Below are 17,657 nucleotides of genomic sequence, written 5' to 3'. Positions count from 1 at the left end.
AGACGTAGCACCATTGACTCTAATGTTAGCTTTAAGTTGGGAATATAAAGACATTACCATATTAATGAAAGAATCACCAAGGTTATGTGCACATAGGACAGCTCGAAGGAATGGCCAAGAGACCTTATCGAAGGCCTTTTCTGCATCAAGGGCCAAGGCCGCGGCCGGGAGTTGGGAACGTTTGGCAGCACCGATAATATGACAGAAAGTGCGGATATTGTCTCTCGCCAGACGACCCTTAACAAAGCCAGTTTGGGAGGGATGGACAAGGTGGGGAATAAAGGATTCTAAACGCTTAGCCAGGATTTTAGCAAAAATCTTTGCTTCCATATTTAGGAGCGAAATAGGCCGGAAGTTTTTAGGATCCGAATGGTCCTTCCCTTCTTTCGGAATCACAACTATGGTGGCTTCAGCAGCCGTACCAGAAACAGAGCCATCCTGAACAAAAGAATTAAAGACAGAGTGTAGCCTAGGGACAAGCAACGGAAGAAAGGTTTTATAAAATAATATTGGATATCCATCTGGACCAGGGGCTTTCCCAGAGCGGGTGGCCTTGATCGCAGCAACAATTTCCTCTGGAGAAATAGGTTCGTTCAGGATGGAGCGATCTTCCTCATTGACTGACTGAATCGGAATCGATTTTAAAAAATCTTGACACTTGTCAAAAGAAGATTGGTTAGAGGGGGTATATAGTTTGTTATAAAAATCACGAAAAACTTCAAGAATTTCCTCCGTTTGAAACTTTTTAGAGCCAGTGTGATCTGTAATAGAAGAAATTTGCGAGGACTTAAAAGAGAAATCTTGAAATTTTAGGGTAGCAGCCAAAAGTTTCCCAGCCCGATTCTTCAAAAGTAACTTCTTGGACTTTTGTGCTTGGACACCAATATGAGCCCTTTTAGTAACAATTGTATTATATTTGTATTTTAGGAGCTTTATTTGCTGTAGACTAGTCGGATCTTTGGTGTGTCGAAAGGAAGCTTCTAGAGTTTTGATTTCAGATGATAAGTCAGTAAGCTCTTTTTTAATAGTCGAATTACGTTTGGACATACATTTAATGACTTGACCCCGAAAAGTACATTTAAAAGAATCCCAAAGAGTTATTGGAGAAGAAACAGAGTCCTCGTTTTCACGGAAAAAAGTATCTATATCCGTAGAAAATTCTGCCACTTGAGAGGAGTCATGTAACACTTCAGTATTTAATCTCCATGAACGACCATGTGGTTTAGGAGCAAAGGAAGATAGCGTGAAAGTGACCGCGGCATGATCAGAGATGACAATGGGGTGTATAAGCGGAGAAGAAGAAGAGGAGACAAGAGAAGAATGAACTAGGAGATAATCAATATGAGAAAAGGAGGAATGCGGCGAGGAGAAGAAAGAGAAATCACTACCAGTGCGATTATGAAGACGCCAGATATCGAGAAGATGGGAAATGGAACACATGTTAAGCATTTGTTTGTGTGCTTTAGGAGGACGAAACTGAAATGCAGAGTTCCTGTCTAAAAGAGGGTCCATTGGTAAATTAAAATCGCCACCAACAATGAGATTGCCAGCATGTGGGGTATTATGCAAAATTTTAGTAATGGATTTCCAAAACGCTGGATCGTCAACATTCGGAGCGTAAATATTCATAACATACAAATCATGTTGTCCATCCGACAGTTTAGATAGGAGCCAACGACCCTCAGAATCATGCTCAGAAGAGAGAATTGATAGACCGGAATTCCTTGAGATTAAAGTAACAACTCCATTCCGTTTGCCAGAGGCATCGGAACAAGAAACATCCGACACCCATTCCTTCTTCAAAAACAGCGCTTCTCTGCTAGTGATCTTGGATTCTTGAAAAAGAACTAAATCTGCAGAGAGGGACTTACAGTAATCCAAGATTTTAGATCTTTTCACCGGGTGATTCAAACCCTTAACATTAAGGGATAACACATTTAAACCTGGCATGTAATAAAGGAGGGATCAAAAGAAGACAACACTGATAACAGAAAAAGAATGAACGTGAAAAATATAAGGGACCAACTTTTAATCAAAAGAAATTCTGTGGGAGCATCCATGTGGGAGAACCAGGAGAGAAAAAGAAAAAGAAGAGATGAAAATAGAGTAGAAAGGAGAGAGAGAAGAGGCAGGAGGGGAGGTCTAAAAAAGACCCATATCATGCAAGGGGGAACGTGGAAGAAGCGAGTAAGGGACCCGAACTAGGAGCATAAGTGGGTAAAAAAGATGAGCCCAATATGAAAATGCAGCGACTGATAATAAGAAAAGCAAGGAGCAAAGAACACCGGAAAAAACAGTCGTATAATGCAATTCCTAAACTGATAAAGAAGAGAGTACTTCAATGCAGAATGGAGTACCAATAAACTAGCGAGAGTAACATCTATATTAAGCAACAATAGTAGAAAAAGTAATAACAGTGTAATTATGTACGGAAAAGCTAACCAGCATATATCATTAAGTGAATATAATACATATTATAAAAAGTTACAACATAGTTAAAGAATAACGTATACCTGCATATGATAACACTATGAAGTCGACTAACAGAAGTAAGAAAAAGAGGTGCGTGAGAGAATAGAAAAAGAGTATTGTAAACACAAAAAGAGGGAGAGAATAGAAGGAATAGAACAAGTATAGTAAATAACAGAGCAAATAAAGGAGAGAATAGTACATCAACTATAATATAAGAACATCCTAGCAGGAGATATACGTGAGTAAAAATGCTAGTGAAATAAGTAACAGTACGCTAATTATATACGAAAAATCTTAAACAGTAGATAAATGTAAGGCAGGTAAAAATGCATATTTAAATCAATAACATCATAAGTGAAAACAAATTATGACAGTAATAGAGAGGATTATGAAGCTAAATCACCGAAGTGAGAAAACAGAGAGGTAAGGGAACTTGGATGAAAAAAAAGAAGGGAAAAGATTCGGAATAAAAGAGGAATGACAAAGTTAAAGAAATAATCAGGAGGAATTGAAAAAAAAGGACGACATATAGAAAGTAAGGAGAGAAAGAGTGGGAGGATAAGAACAAGTAGTGTCGCAGGATAAACAGCATGAACATATAGGTAGGTTGAATATAAGGAAGAATGAGAAAATCGAGAGTAGTATGGACGAAAGAAGAGCAACGTTAGGACGAATATTGACAGAAGGATAGATCGACATGAAAATTAACTGGAACAAGAGAGGAGGCATCTAGCCATAAGAAGTACATCCAGAGATAGGGAAGAAACAGTTCAAGTTCCTGAGGCAGCCTGCGAAGTTGCTCTTTGGATTTCCATCTCTATCTCCAACTGGTTGTCCAGGAATGTCGCCAAATCCGCCGGTTCATCGAAGATTCTGGAACGACCTTTATGTGTAATGTGAAATTTGGATGGCCCAGAAAACGAAAAAGGAATGCCCATTTCCGTGAGTCGTTTTCGAAGATTCAGGAAGCCCTTCCTTCTTATGACTGTGTCTCTGGCAAAGTCTTGGGAAATGGAGATGCGATGGCCATCCCAACTGAGTTGCTTAACTTTCCGCATATGAGAGAGAATCAGCTCAGTGTGTTGATGTCGCAAAGGCTTATAAATGATTGCTCTTGGCTGAGTTGCTGCCTTAGGTCGAAACGTTGGAACACGGTGTGCTCTTTCTATTTCAAAATCTCTATGGAATGCTATTTGGAGTGTATCCGGAATCCAATGAGATAAAAAGTCTATCATAGAGGAAGATGATTTCTCTGAATCTTCCGGTAGACCAAAAATGCGCAGATTAGATCTACGATTACGGTCCTCCTGCTCAGTGAGATCTCTGCGCAATGCCGCCATTGAGCGTTCCAAGTGGTTGAGGGATCTGGATTGTTTTTGCATACCATCCTCTGCAGAACTGATTCGTGTTTCTGTCGCTGATACACGAAGAGAAAGAGCCTTAAAGTCATTCCTGATAGCAGACACTTCCACTTGTAGCAAGTCTGTGTTAGTTTTTGTTGACTGCGCAATATCATGTACTTCATTAAGGCGTGTTAATATTGTGTCCTATGTGGAAGCAGTGTCTGCCTGAGGAGACTCGGGGGTCGGAGAGACTGACTTAAGCCTTTTCAACGACGTGCCAACATCCTCAGAGTCCTTGTTGGTCGAAGATCGATTCATATTGGCAGTGTTGAGGCAGTAGTCTGCAAGAATACCACTCGAGGAAGAGAGAAAAACACCAAAGTTGCGCAGAGTGACCCACAAATAGTAAAAAATAGGAGAGAAAGCTCAAGTGCGCTATGATATTCTAGCGGTGAAAGTATGAGCAGAGCAAGGGAGCACCGTAGCAAAAATGTCGACACTTCTATGAAAGGAGCGAACTGAGAGAAAAATAGCGTGATAGCAGCTTAAAACTCAACCAAGCAGCAAGAGAGTAACATAAAGAAGGCAAAAATGTTACCAGTAGTGGCGTCGTGGACGAAATGCATTAGGCAGACAAGCCACACAGCAAAATTGTATCCGCGGCGGCGCCTCTGAAGTAAAATGACAGGAACGTCATGAGCGGGAAAATGGCTGCCGCTCGTGAGGAATGCGAGCGCCTGTGAAGCGTGAGGCAGAAATCATGCAGCCGGTGGCCAAAACATCAGGCAAACAGCGTCAACCAGTTCACCACATGTTCCGCTGATGAGGGTTGCTTTTTCCGTCAAGAAGGGCAGCAAGAGACGGAGAAACTCGCTCGACGGGACAAACTCGCCTCGGAGCTCAAGCGCAACACGCCATGCTGAAGCGGCGCGCAAGCCACGCCCCATGTGTTTTCTAGTTTTAATGGTACATTATCGGCCACATGCATCAAAGTCTGTTTTTGCGATTCCTTATTTGCGATTTTTAGGGAATCGCAAATAAGGAATCGCAAAACGGGATGCATGATTGAAATTGCATAAAATTTGTGATTCGGTAAATATCGCAATTTTTACCGAATCGCAAATATTATGCGAATTCCAATTTGCGATTTCGCAATTCTCATTGATTCCTATGGGCCAAAAGGCCCATAGGAATCAATGGGAATTGCGAATCCGCAAATTGGAATTCGCAAAATGTTAATGCATTCCATGGGTGCAGAGGGGGGTCCAAAGGACCCCCCCCTGCACCCCTGAAATGTATTTTAAAATGGATGTTTCACACACACATGTCCTAAGGACATGTGTGTCTGTAACATGACAGTGGTTAAAATGCTAATTTGAGCATTTTAAACCTTTTTCGCAAATTACCACGAGGTTCACCCTCGTGGTAATTTGCCCCCCTAATTGCGAATTCGCAATTTTAAAAACAATCATGCATTCCTTAGAAGCAATCGCATTTTTGGAAATCGCTAAAAATAGCGATTTTTCCAAAAATGATTGATGCATACTAAAAAGGTATTTAGGAATCGCAAACGGCCGATTTTACCGTTAGTCTTTAATTACTGGGGCCACTATAGATTGTACTGGACATGGAGGAAGGCAGGGAATTCCAAAGTTTGGTGGCCACTACCGAAAAACTCTCTGCGTGGGGAAGCCATTCCATGAGTGGAGCATGGGTGTTCCCACACGTCCACCCACAGTTTTTGGCGCATTTCCAAACTCACTAACGCTAGTAATCCTGGGAATGAGTCAAAATGCTATGCCTTCCCAGGTAAGGCATAACATTTAGAAATATGTTTATTTCTCCTTGTTATTCCCTCTTTCTAAGAGTGATGCAGATGCAGTACATACAGAAAGAGGTAAATGACTGTGGGGATTGTTTTTGTGCCGGAAAGCATTCTTTCATGCACAAAAGCAATCCTACCTGTAACACAGGCATCCTAGCACCATGGCACAAGTGTGCCTGCATTGGCGCTTGGCAGCCACAACTGCGCCAGCGAGGAGAGAGAAAGAGAGCAGGAATACACCATATCCTAGTTGTTGTGGCACACTCCTGCTCCCTCCATTTAACACAGAGCAGCAAGTAGTATTAGTAAACCTGGGCATAAACGTTTGCTGAATGGCCACCAGCTTGTTTTAGTAAAAGAAAAAAGACAAATGACCCTGAAACCCTGGGAATTTTCTCCCCTGGAGACCTCCAGACGTTCAGTCATGGTCACGAAGATAAAAAAAGAACATCAGAACATGCGCTCTAAATAGGGCAGATAGCCTGATGTACTTACACGGATGGCCCTAAGTCCTTCAGGCCATCACTGTAAGCTTTCTACTGTCGGAGCCAGCAGGGGCACCGTCGGCAGAAATATGACGCTAAACTCTAAATAAAGCTGGCAGTTTGTCAATTTGGCGACAGGGTAGCCTATCTCCTTTGTAGCGAAGTACCCTGTCCGGCAAACTGTAATTGAGACTTTGCATTACAAAACATTTAGTTTCATCTTCTGTGAGAAAGTGGTTCTATATATACTGGACCAAAGTAAGGTACAGTGTGTTTAGAGACCACCAACCCCAGAGGTATAACAGAGGTTAAAATCAGGGCTGACCTTACTCCTAAAAGTGGTAGCTTGGTCGAGCAGTAAGGCAGTACCAGAGGACAGTGTAAAGCATTTGTTGTACACACTCAGTCAGCAAAAGGTTTCCCACACTCAAGGACTGAACTCCGGGCCAATTGTTTTTATATCAAAAGATATAATTGTTTTATTTTTAGAACCAACAGGTATCAAACTATACTTTTCTCAATAATGAGTGATCTCAGGTAATTACTTTGCAGAAAGGAAACAACTTTGTAAACACAACAGGTACAGGGGTTGTAGTAGGCAACACAATTCTAAACACAATCTAACATTGAGCTTAATGGGTTTTTCTACAGAAAATGCAGTTGATTACTTTGTAAATTACTTTTGTAATTCCAGGACTGGATCCTAGATTCAGTCCTGGGGTCTAAGCTGAAAACAGTTTAGTAATAACGTTTTGGTTATTGCAATGATTTTTAAGGAATATAAAGGTATTTTTATAAGGTCACACTTAGAAACTTTTCAGTGAAAATCTAGCAATGTTATCCAATGGGAGAAAATTCAGGTTACAGGTAAAGAATGTTCTCGTTCCTTTTGTAGTCCAGTACTGGGCTCCTAGGTCCAGCACTGGGATCTCTACTTAAGACAGGTAAGTAATTACGTTTCAGTAGTTGGTACGATTTTTAAGGAATATTTCAAGTTTTCAAAAGTAGACACAGAAGAAATTTCACAGAAAAGCAGACAATGGATTCCTGTGGAGAAAATACAGGTTACTAGTAAACCCGTTAGGATTACTTTTGTGGTTCAGTACTGGGCTACAAGGTACAGTACTGGCTTCTCTCCTGATCACAGGTGAGTACTACGGAGTTCGGTATTCGGCTGATTTTATAGGAATATTTTAGACTTTCAAAACTTCACACTTAGAAGATTTTTCGAGTCAAACCAGTCAATGTTATCCTATAGCAGGAAAGTGAGTTATCAGTTTCCTGGTGAGTACTCGACTGGTGAAGTTAAGGTTCTGGGCATAGACTCAGGGGTCCCCCAGGGTCAGGTAGGTGTAGTTGGCACACCCTCAGCGGCACAGGGGCAGCCGGGTGCAGAGGTAGTTAGGCCCAATGTTATCCAATTGAGGGGAGGGGGCCTTCGGTTGGTGGCTGCAAGCAAGCAGGCCACGCGGCTGTGGGAGGTGAGATCCTGGTCACTTACTCAGGGCAAGTGGGGAAGTAGAGTAGGGTAATAGTTGCACTTCCAGTGGCACTCGGGCGGCAGGGTGCAGGGGGCTTTTGAGCCTTCGGGTGCCCAATGTTATTCAATGGAAAAGGTAAAAAGGGAACAAAGACTGCAGACCTGGGAAACGGAGATTCTTCAGGTGCCATCACCACTTCGAGAGGTAAGTTGGGATCTTGGAGAAGAGTTGAGTACCCCAAAGGCGGGCACAGGGGGCCGTGTGGCGCCGGGTGCAGGGGTGTCTTTGTGTGTCGGGAATCTTACCCTCGGCTGGTCTTGGTTGGTGGGGGCCCAGGTTCTGAGGCTGCAGGCGTCGTCTGGGTCGCCGAGGAAGGTGTTTGGGCACTGGACTTCGGGTCCCAGTTGCCGGGGGGATGTCCTCCTGGTCTTGGATCGTCGGGCACCGGCCGGGCTTGGCGGGTCCAGAGTGGGCTGGATTTGCGGTTCCTGGCTGGCACCAGGGGTATTACTGTTGGAGCAGAGCCTCTACTCATGGGAGTCCCAGTCTGTTAGAGGGTCAAGGCAGGCAGGTCCTCAGGGTTGTCCAAGGTTGCTGTCCGCAGGAGTAGCCGGGATATAGTAGGAGCAGGTTCCAGGGTTGACAGGCTGGTAGGGCTGGGGCCAAGTCAGTGGGTGTCGTCCTGTTGTTAGAAGCTGCACGGCGGGTCTTCTTCTTTTTGATCTTCTTTCTTCTTTCCGTATCGGTATCTGAGGAAGGAAGGTTCAGGGAGCCCCTAAATACTGAATTTAGGGGTGTTACAGGTAGGGCAAAGGCAGGGACCAACAGGTCCCTGTCCCGAGGTGGGTACACCCCCTAGTCTGCTCCTCTCCTGTGGGAGGGTACAGGAACCTAGCTGTGATTGGGCAGGGCTCCCCATCTTCAATATGGTCGGAGCCCGGGTTCGTGCTTCACCTTCCCACCTGAGGGCTGGGTTTGGCACAGGCTGGCATACCCCCCTTCCTGACGTAGGGTTTCCCGCCAGTCTTCCCGCCAGAGTGGGGGGGTCAGAACTGGTGGGGGCCAGTTGCTGGGTACAGCAAATGATCTGGAGAAGCTCACCGAGGCGGCAGGCCTTTGTAGTTTCCCCCTGCCTATCCTGTGGGAGGAGACCTAGCACCTCGCCCAGGATGTGCATTGTTGCAGGCCCTGGATAGCGGGGGCTCTCCACCCAGTTGTCCATCAACATGTCTGCTGTGTGGCAGCCTAGGCAGCCTCTCAGTCCAGACGTGGATTGTAGGTTTAGGTTTCAGGGGGCATCTCTAAGATGCCCTCTGGTGCATTTTACATTAAACTCCTGATACCAAACTTCTCAGTCTTCAGTGAAGCATCATGGTGCTGCGGAGTTTGTAAGGACGACCTCCCAGCACCATATACTCTTAATGGCAGCACTGCACTCACAGTTCCCAGGAATGGCCCTGGGTGCTGTAGGGGCACAGGGCTCATGCACCTGTGCCCACACCACTGGCATAGGGCACTCAGCCAGAGGGGTGACTGATGTATGCCAGGGCAATGGGGTTGTGGGCATGGCACACAGGGATGTGTGCCATGTCGACTCTCAGTTTAGTTCTGTACTTAGACACTCAGCCTGCAAAGGCAGTGTGTGGGTGTCAGGGTACAGGGCCCCTAAGGGTGGCACAATAAGTGCTGCAGCCCTTAGGGGTCTTCTCTGGTCATCATGCCCTGGGTACCTAGGGTACCATTTACTAGGGGCTGCTAGGTGGCCAGAGATGCCAATTGGGTTTTGTTTCAACACAGCTTTAGGGAAGGAACACAGGCCCTGGGCACCTGGTTGGCAGGAGCCCAGGGTACACTCAGTCAAAGCACATCAGCAGTTCAGCAAAAAGTAGGGGCATACCAATGCAAGAAAGATGGCACTTTCTCACATCTTCCATTACACCAAGCATGACTGCCAGCCAAACTTCTAAGAATCTGGCTGCTGACACAGCTTCATGTAGATGCGATCCGGGAACAAAGCTGCATTTGTGAGAATAATTCACCTCCCAGAGCAGCCTCCCTCCCCTTACTCAAAAAGCTTCATTGGCTCCCTATCCACAAGTGGATCAAGTTCAAGATCTATTGCATGGTCGATAAATCCCTTAACAACTTAGGACCACAATACCTGACAGCTAAGCTGTTCAGATACACACCAACCAGGACCTTCGTTCTGGGTCCAAGGAGCTCCTCCACATACCCCACTTACAACAAACTCGGTTGGGAGGGAAAGCTTTCTCCTGTCTGGCTCCACTTTACTGGAACCAACTGCCCATCCATCTACAGCTGTGTTCCAACTATTTCGTCTTCAGAAAGCTGCTAAAAACCACACTGTTTTAATGCTGTCTTCCCTGGTTGGCCAAGGCAGTCACAGCGTGGGGTTACCCTGGCTGGGGTGATTTGGGCGCTCTATAAATGATGTATAAATAAACGCTAAAGAAACAACCAATAATGGACATGGGCGGTCATTCTGATCTCTCTTGTTTCCCTAACACCTCTGTGTTTCTCTCCCAGCACTACTTCTCTTCTTGTCTCTCTCTCTCTGTCTTTCTCTTTATGTTGTGCTCCACAGACACAAGCACTCATTTTCAGAATGACATGCATACACACAGCACACTTATTCATACACACACTCTCAGCCTATGCGCACTGGCACATGAACACACATACGGCCTCATTTATGAGGCCAATTGACCCATCCAGAAGGTCACTTGTTGTTACGTTTCGTGGCGCAGTAGCATTCTGCAGCGCACACAGAAAGAGTAAAAAACCTCTTGTTATTGCTTTTGTGCAGGAAGATTTCCCTTCCTGCATAAAAATAATCATACCTGCAATGCAGGCACCTTTGCAACATGGTGCAAAGAAGCCTGCGTTGGCGCACAGCAGCCCATTGGGCGCCAACACAGGGGAAAAGGACAGGAATGTCCCGTATCTGACAGATATGGTGCATTCCTGCCCTTTTCTTTTGCTGTAGGTCAGTGGTGCAGCAGAAGGACCTGTGGCACTTCCCTCCGACAAAACCTCATAAATGAGGCGCATACTATCTTCCTCTCTTTAAGTACAAGCACACACAAACAATCATACTCACAGACGCATGCACACACATATGTAAATGTAAATTGATACTTGTATAGCGCACTACTCACCCGCAAGGGTCTCAAGGCACTTGTACGAATACCGCTGTGGAACCCAGTGAAGTAGTGGGGCTCACTGGTTAGAGGCGGCAGACCCGAGAGCAGAGGACGGCCCGGGACCAGGGTTCGATTCCCGGCGCGGCAGGTTTCTGGACCAGGGTCAGCGGACTCGATAATTCTCTCACCTCGGTGCCCACTCTGATCAGCGATCACACTCGGCAACTCTGGGCATTAGCTTGCCTCATCTTCACTAACGGCCCCACCAGACCGCCGGGGATGCCTGGTCTCACCCTGGAGATACCCATTAAGGGACCATCTCTCAGGGAAGCCAGGAAGGGTTTCGCAGCGGTCGAAGCGCCTTGGGACCCTACGGGTAAGTAGTGCGCTATATATATGCCTGTACATTACATTACATTACATCCTGGCTTTCCCTGTGAGGCGTCCACTCCTGGGCGCCCCCAAGGTGGAGGCCAGGCATCCTGAGCGTTGTGGGGGCCGTTCTGGAGATTAAGCAAGCTATTGCCCAGAGTTGCAGAGTGGGACTCCATGATTGGAATAGGCACCAAGGCGAGAATTATCAGGTCCGTGGAATTTTTTAGCCCAAGACCCGCCGAGGCGGTGAATTGAACCCTGGTCCCGGGCTAGACCTCTGCATCAGGGTCTGCCACTCTAATCATTGAGCCACACTTCTCCACATACACCCACACACACATGCTAACACACTCTGTTCATTCATACCCATACACAAGCATACACCTCTTTTCTCTCACTCCACACACACACTTTTTTCTTTCACTCTGCACACACACACATACAAACACAAACACACTCCACTGGTCACCTGCTCCTCCACCCTTCTTCCAGAAATTAAAAAAAATAAATAGCGTGTGGCATCTGTCCAGCTATTCTACAACCCACAGTCTTTGTGTGAGCTACAGAGGGTCGGGTTGATCTGCCGCCCTCTCTGTTTTTTAAATGTCTTTTTTTACCCCCTCTCTCATGGACAAGGTGAATCGGGTCACACAATACCTTTCTCCTTCAACAAGGCTCAGGGCTAGATGTAGGTAATTCTATTTTACCACTTCTAAAATACCGAATTTTACCGATTCGGTATTTAAGAAGTGGTAAAATAGAAGGGGGCACATGTAGGTATTTCAGAATCGGTAAGTACAGAATCTGTAAGATTCGGTATTTACCGATTTGGTAAATACAGAATCGGTATCCCCCATTGATTTCTATGGGCCTTGAAGCCCATAGGAATCAATGGTGAATACCGAATCGGTATTTACCGTTTCGGTAAATTCCGATTTTTGCAAGGGTGCAGGGGGTGTCACTTTGACACTCTCTGGCACCCCAATTCCGGACTTGTGACACAGACATGCCCAAAGGGCATGTCTGTGTGTCACATTGCACAGGTGTGCATGCACACCTGGATTCGGTATTTTCCCACCCAATTGGATTGGGTGGTAAAATACCGAATCTGAAAGGCCTGCGGCACTCAAAGATGTGCTACCTACATGTGCTTTTACAGAAACGGTATTTTTACCGAGTCTGTATTTACCGATTCGGTAATTTTACCGAATCTGTAAATACAGATTCGGTAAAATACCGATTCTGTAAAGCATGCTCCTACATTAGAAAACCCTAATACCGGTCGGAAACGGCCAAAATCGTCCGTTTCCGACCGGTATTAGGGCTCCTACATCGGGCCCTGAGCGATTAATATTTATTTTATAATTCGCAACACAAGTGAAGGCACTGATTAAAACAATTAGGAGAAGATTTACTACAAAATCATGACGCATAGTAAAGGAACATGCTGTGCCGTGTTCCATGATAGAAAGAGAGCAGAAATGCACCATATTTATGAAGATATGATGAATTTCTGCTAATTCTCTGCACTGATGCACTGTACTAGCGCCACCGCAGGCACCCGTGCGCCAGGGTGCAAGTGTGCCTGTGTTATGATCAGGATTGTTTTTGTGAAGGAAGGGACACCTTTCTTTGCAACCATATTCTTTCAAGACATTTCCTCTTTGTACGTGTGGTGCAGAATTCAGCAACCTTACAAAGAGGAAGTAATGAGGAGAAATTAAGAGAATTCCCTGTGTTACATCTGGGTCTGGGAGGAACACCATTTGGACGCAATCCTGACTGTAGGAAATCTGGAATTGTTTCAAAATCCCTGTGTGGGTGCATGTGAATGCCCATACTCCACCCAAGGAATGCCTACTTAATGCAGAATAACACAAAGCAGCGATATACGATGCCTTGGGTTACTCTGGATTTACTAAACCACAGAGAGACACACAAGGAGGCTTTGCATGGCTTAGTAAATTCCACATAAGGGCTTTCTTTGCATTGCGTCACCTTATACGAAACAACGACAACACAAGGCCTTAGTAAATCTGGACCACAATCTCTACCTCTCCCAGCTCCCTCCCCAAAGCACTCATTGATGGACCTTAAAGATTATAAAAACAAGAAGCCTGCTTGTGCCTTAATCTATGTAAGAAGGATAATATCCAGTCTGCTCTCAAGGTCCTTTACTGACTACCAGTGAATGCCAGGATCAAAATTAAGTTTCTTAGCACAATCCAAAAAGTCTGATAGGAAGACTTTCCTGTTTCCATTTGTTGTGACTTCTGGTGGTATTTTTTAGTGTTTTCCAATGTTGTAAAAAATTGTAAAAACCAGTGGTAAATCAGTGTTTATTCTTTTTGTACATAATGATGGGAATGGGGGTTTTCCAGTTCTTATAAAGAACTTTGCTTTCATTTCCTTTCTTCCCTCATTCAATCCTAATATCAATTATTCGTACATTCTTTTATGCTCCTAATTCCTTTCTTTGTACCCTTTGATTGAATTTGCTCTTTCAAGTCATTTTTCATTATTTCTCACCACTCCCCGTCTGTCTAGTTTGACTGTGCGCAAACCCTCTTTCCAGAAGTCATGCCCGCACCATGTTAAGGAGGTACATGAACCAGGATTTGATTTAGCAGGTAAACGACCAAAATATAGAATCCAATATATAGAATGGACAGAATATCGACTCCAAAATATAGATAGGACAGAATATCGAATTACCAAAATATAGTTAGTCAGGATATCGAATTTGTGGTAGGAAATATCGATTTCCATAATATCGAATTTAAAATATCGATTTCCATAATATCGATTTTTTTTGTGTTATGTATGGTAGTATATGTGTTAAAATGATGTATTAGTTTTGTAATGTATGCTTAATTTTTTTAAAGCAAGGAATCTTATGTAATTTAAGTTTTGCGTAATTTAATTCCGTAGCGGGTTCTGGGTTTATAGGGGAATAGGGTGCGAAGTAATTTCATTATAGTAAATTAAATATTTATTTTTATTTATATGTATTGATAATTAATTGCTTGATAATTAATTATTAATTGGTAAATAATTGTTATTAATTGGTAATTCATTTTTAATAATTGATTAATAGATAATTATGTTAATTGTATTATTTAATATTTGGAGCGTGTTGTGTGTTTATAGGGGAATAGGGTGGGAAGTAATTTAATAAAGTAAATATTTTTTTATTTATATATGTATTGATAATACATTGATAATAAATTAATAATTGGTAATGAATTGTTATTAATTGGTAATTAATTTTTTTAATTGGTAATTATTTTTAATTTTTTTATTGGTATTGATAATTAATTGAATTTAATTTGAATATTAAATCATAACTTTCCCTACTGTTGCACTCTCTGGAGTGGGAATAGTAATGTTTACCCCTACGCTATCCAACGTTTTCCCTACTGTTGCACTCTCTGGAGTGGGAATAGTAATGTTTACCCCACCGCTATTCAACGCTTTCCCTACTATTGCACTCACTGGAGTGGGAATAGTAAGTTTTACCCTCTCACTATCCAACAAATCCTCTACTTTTTTTTGCATTACATTTATTATTTTTACATTTTAAGCTTCTTACATTATTTTATGTATGTTTTATTTAATTGTTTTTAATAGTTAATTAATTTGATATTATTTTTAATACATTTAAAAAATTCGATATTTTAGTTAACTATATTTTAACATTCTATATTTTGGATTTGATATTTTAGTATTTACCTGTTTGTAAATAGGGATTCTATATTCTGTACTTCGATATTTTGGAGTCGATATTTTGGGCATTCTATCTTATGTCCCTCGATATTAAGTCACTGAACCGATTTAGCAGATTCAAAGATATAGGGGTCGATTAGGATCGCGGACGGACTTGAGTCCGTCCGCGACCCCAGAGTATGAGGGAACGTCCGCATGGGCTGCGGCGTTCCCTCATGTGCGATTAGGATGTGACCGCCACCCTGGCGGTCACATCCTGGATATTTAACATTGCGGCGGGTGCTGCTTCAAGCAGCACCCGCCGCAATGTTAAAAGTGCATGTGTAACATTTACATGCACAAAGCGGCAGGCACCGCGCGGTGCCTGCCGCATTGTGCATGTAAATGCTGGGGGGTACCATAGGTACCCCCCACCCACCAACACCCTGGGGGCCCGCAACGGGCCCCCAAAATCAAAAGTACACATGCTTTTCCACGGCGGAAAAACCGCCGCGGAAAAGCATGTTTTCAAATGCTTCCTAATTTGGCCGGCGGTGTCTGATAGACACTGCCAGCCAAATGAGAGCTTTTCCGCCGCGGTTGTAATCCGACCGCGGCGGAAAAGCAGCGGACAGAAACCAAGACCCACCAGCCATCGTAATGTGGCGGTGGGTCTTTGGTGAGCCCGCAATGGATTTTCCGCCTCCTCCGGGCCGGAGGTGGCTTCCGCCGGCCCGGAGGAGGCGGAAAATCCTCCATCCTAATCGGCCCCTAATAGTGGACATTTAACACACGTTTCTGCTGCTGTGTTCTTCAGACAAATGGCAAAGATCCACTGAATAAAGATTCTCTACTTGGACATGAGCTATTACAGAGTGTTCAGTTATTGCAAGCCACTTGGGTGTATCTTAAATTGGGAATGTAATATTAAATTGGGAAAAACGAGGTTTTAGGTTTTTGTTTATTTGCAAGCCCATTGAGATTTAGTGCATTGAAGACTGTAAAATTTGTGTTTTAGGCCTGGCCCTTGTGACACAGTGGCACTGCGAATTCGGCATAGAACAGGTAGGGGATCACTATATCCTACTGTGGTAATTCTGTGGTGGTTCCCAGATGATTCCTGTGTATGTTGAATAGAAATTTGAAAAAAGCCGTTTGAGAAGTAATTTGTTTTTTTTAAACACTGCATTCTGTTTAGTTGCTTTATCTTTGATTAAATCGTATACCTTCCCATTTCAAAAGGTTCTTGGAAGAGCCCTGTGAATGTCAGTGAAATAATTCTCCTTTTTTAGTTTATAAAGCATGAACAAATATTTCCTTTTTGTGCTCTGTGCTGTATTTATATAACTTACCCCTCTGCATTGCCTGGTAGTGCGTTGGTCAACAGGGGAGTGTGGTCAACTATTGAAGATGACAATCTGCCAAGGATATCTGTAAGAAACAAAATCATAGACATCAACCCCTGCAAGCTCAGTCACAGCCTGTGACCCAGAACTAATCAATGGAAAGGCAGCTGCCAGGATATCAGGCACAGTGCTGACCACACAGCTATGTCTAGCCTCTGATAAGAACTGCTTTCCTGTTACCAGCTTTTGTTGTTATCAGATATTATTATAGATACACGTGTCAACAGTGCTAAATTTCTGTAAGTAATAATGCAGACACATGGGGGCCATATTACTTGAGTTTCCCGGGTGCGCAACTGGCATTTACACATGCTTTGTGCGCCCCTTGGGGCACTTTGGTACTACACCAGGTCTGCAGGCGCTTGTGCATCCCCTTCTGTAACACCGATATCATCAGAGGGCATACTCTCATTTACATGGGGGCGTGGTCTCATGTAAAACGAGGGAATCCCATTGCCTCTATGCCCGTGCCATATTATAGACGTGGACGCAGAGCAAAGAAGGTGTCAGGAGGTGCACTGACAGTTTGCCGCCTAAAGGCGGCACGCTGTCAGTCCACCCCCTGCTGGCAGCCCTCTGGAGGGGGAAAGGAGTCCCATGAAACCCTCAGATATCCCCTTGCAGGTGGGTGCAGTCATTCACTGCACCTGCCCGGAATGGGTATCTCTGATCCGCCGTCAAAATGCAGGTGGGTTGCCACTTACACTGTGAAAACACAGAGCGGCTTCAAAGCAGCCACTCCATTTTTAACCTGACTTAACAGCTGCCCTGGGGGCAGCACATTTACTATACTGAGTAACCCTGGGCGTGGTTCGCGTTATAGCGTTACGCATAGCTACGAGAAGTGCACCTCGCACTACGCGAGCTACGCTAACTGCGTAGTGCACTGTGCAAAATGCTGTTCGCACTGATTGCACAGTGCCGGGTGCTTGTTCGCACTGTGCCATCAGTGCAAACCGGATCTTTCACAGTGCAAGCGGTCATTTTTTGCCGCTCGAGTAGATTTCTACTCGAGCGGAAGCTTTCTCAATGCGTACTGGTAGTTTCGCGAGCATACCCGACCACTCGGAATGAGAAGCCTGACCGCCCGCGTTGAGAATCTCGCTGGGAGGTTTATTTTCCATGCTCGCGATCGGCACCTTGATGTTGCTGATCGCGAACGAGGAAAAAGTTTCGCCGGGATGTCATTTTACTCGCTCGCGGTCGCCAACTTGACGTTGAGGACTCCGAGCAAGCAAAAATTACTGCTACGTGTGTTTGCACTTTGCTACGCGCAATTTGCGTAGTGCGAAGTAGCTCAAACTTCACAAACTACACGAGTGTAGCGTAGTACTTTGCCCAGGGTTAATAATGAGCAGCATTTTCTTGGTTAGCGCTGGGTGCACCTTTTGAAAGATGCGG

General features: G+C 44.3%; 1 protein-coding gene across 1 annotated transcript in view; it reads right to left on the bottom strand.

The window, feature by feature from the left end:
- PLB1 (phospholipase B1) overlaps positions 1-17,657 on the bottom strand; it is a 604,804-nt gene that overhangs the window by 513,505 nt on the left and 73,642 nt on the right. The window contains exon 7 of the mRNA XM_086926127.1: positions 16,203-16,281. Coding sequence (XP_086782253.1) covers positions 16,203-16,281 — 79 coding nt within the window. The remainder of the gene's footprint in view (positions 1-16,202; positions 16,282-17,657) is intronic.

The sequence above is a fragment of the Lissotriton vulgaris genome, chromosome 6 (assembly GCF_964263255.1).
Source record: "Lissotriton vulgaris chromosome 6, aLisVul1.2, whole genome shotgun sequence".
NCBI classification, from domain to species: Eukaryota; Metazoa; Chordata; class Amphibia; order Caudata; family Salamandridae; genus Lissotriton; species Lissotriton vulgaris.
The sequence above is the reverse complement of the archived record's forward strand: the minus strand, read 5'-3'. Positions and strand labels throughout refer to the sequence as shown.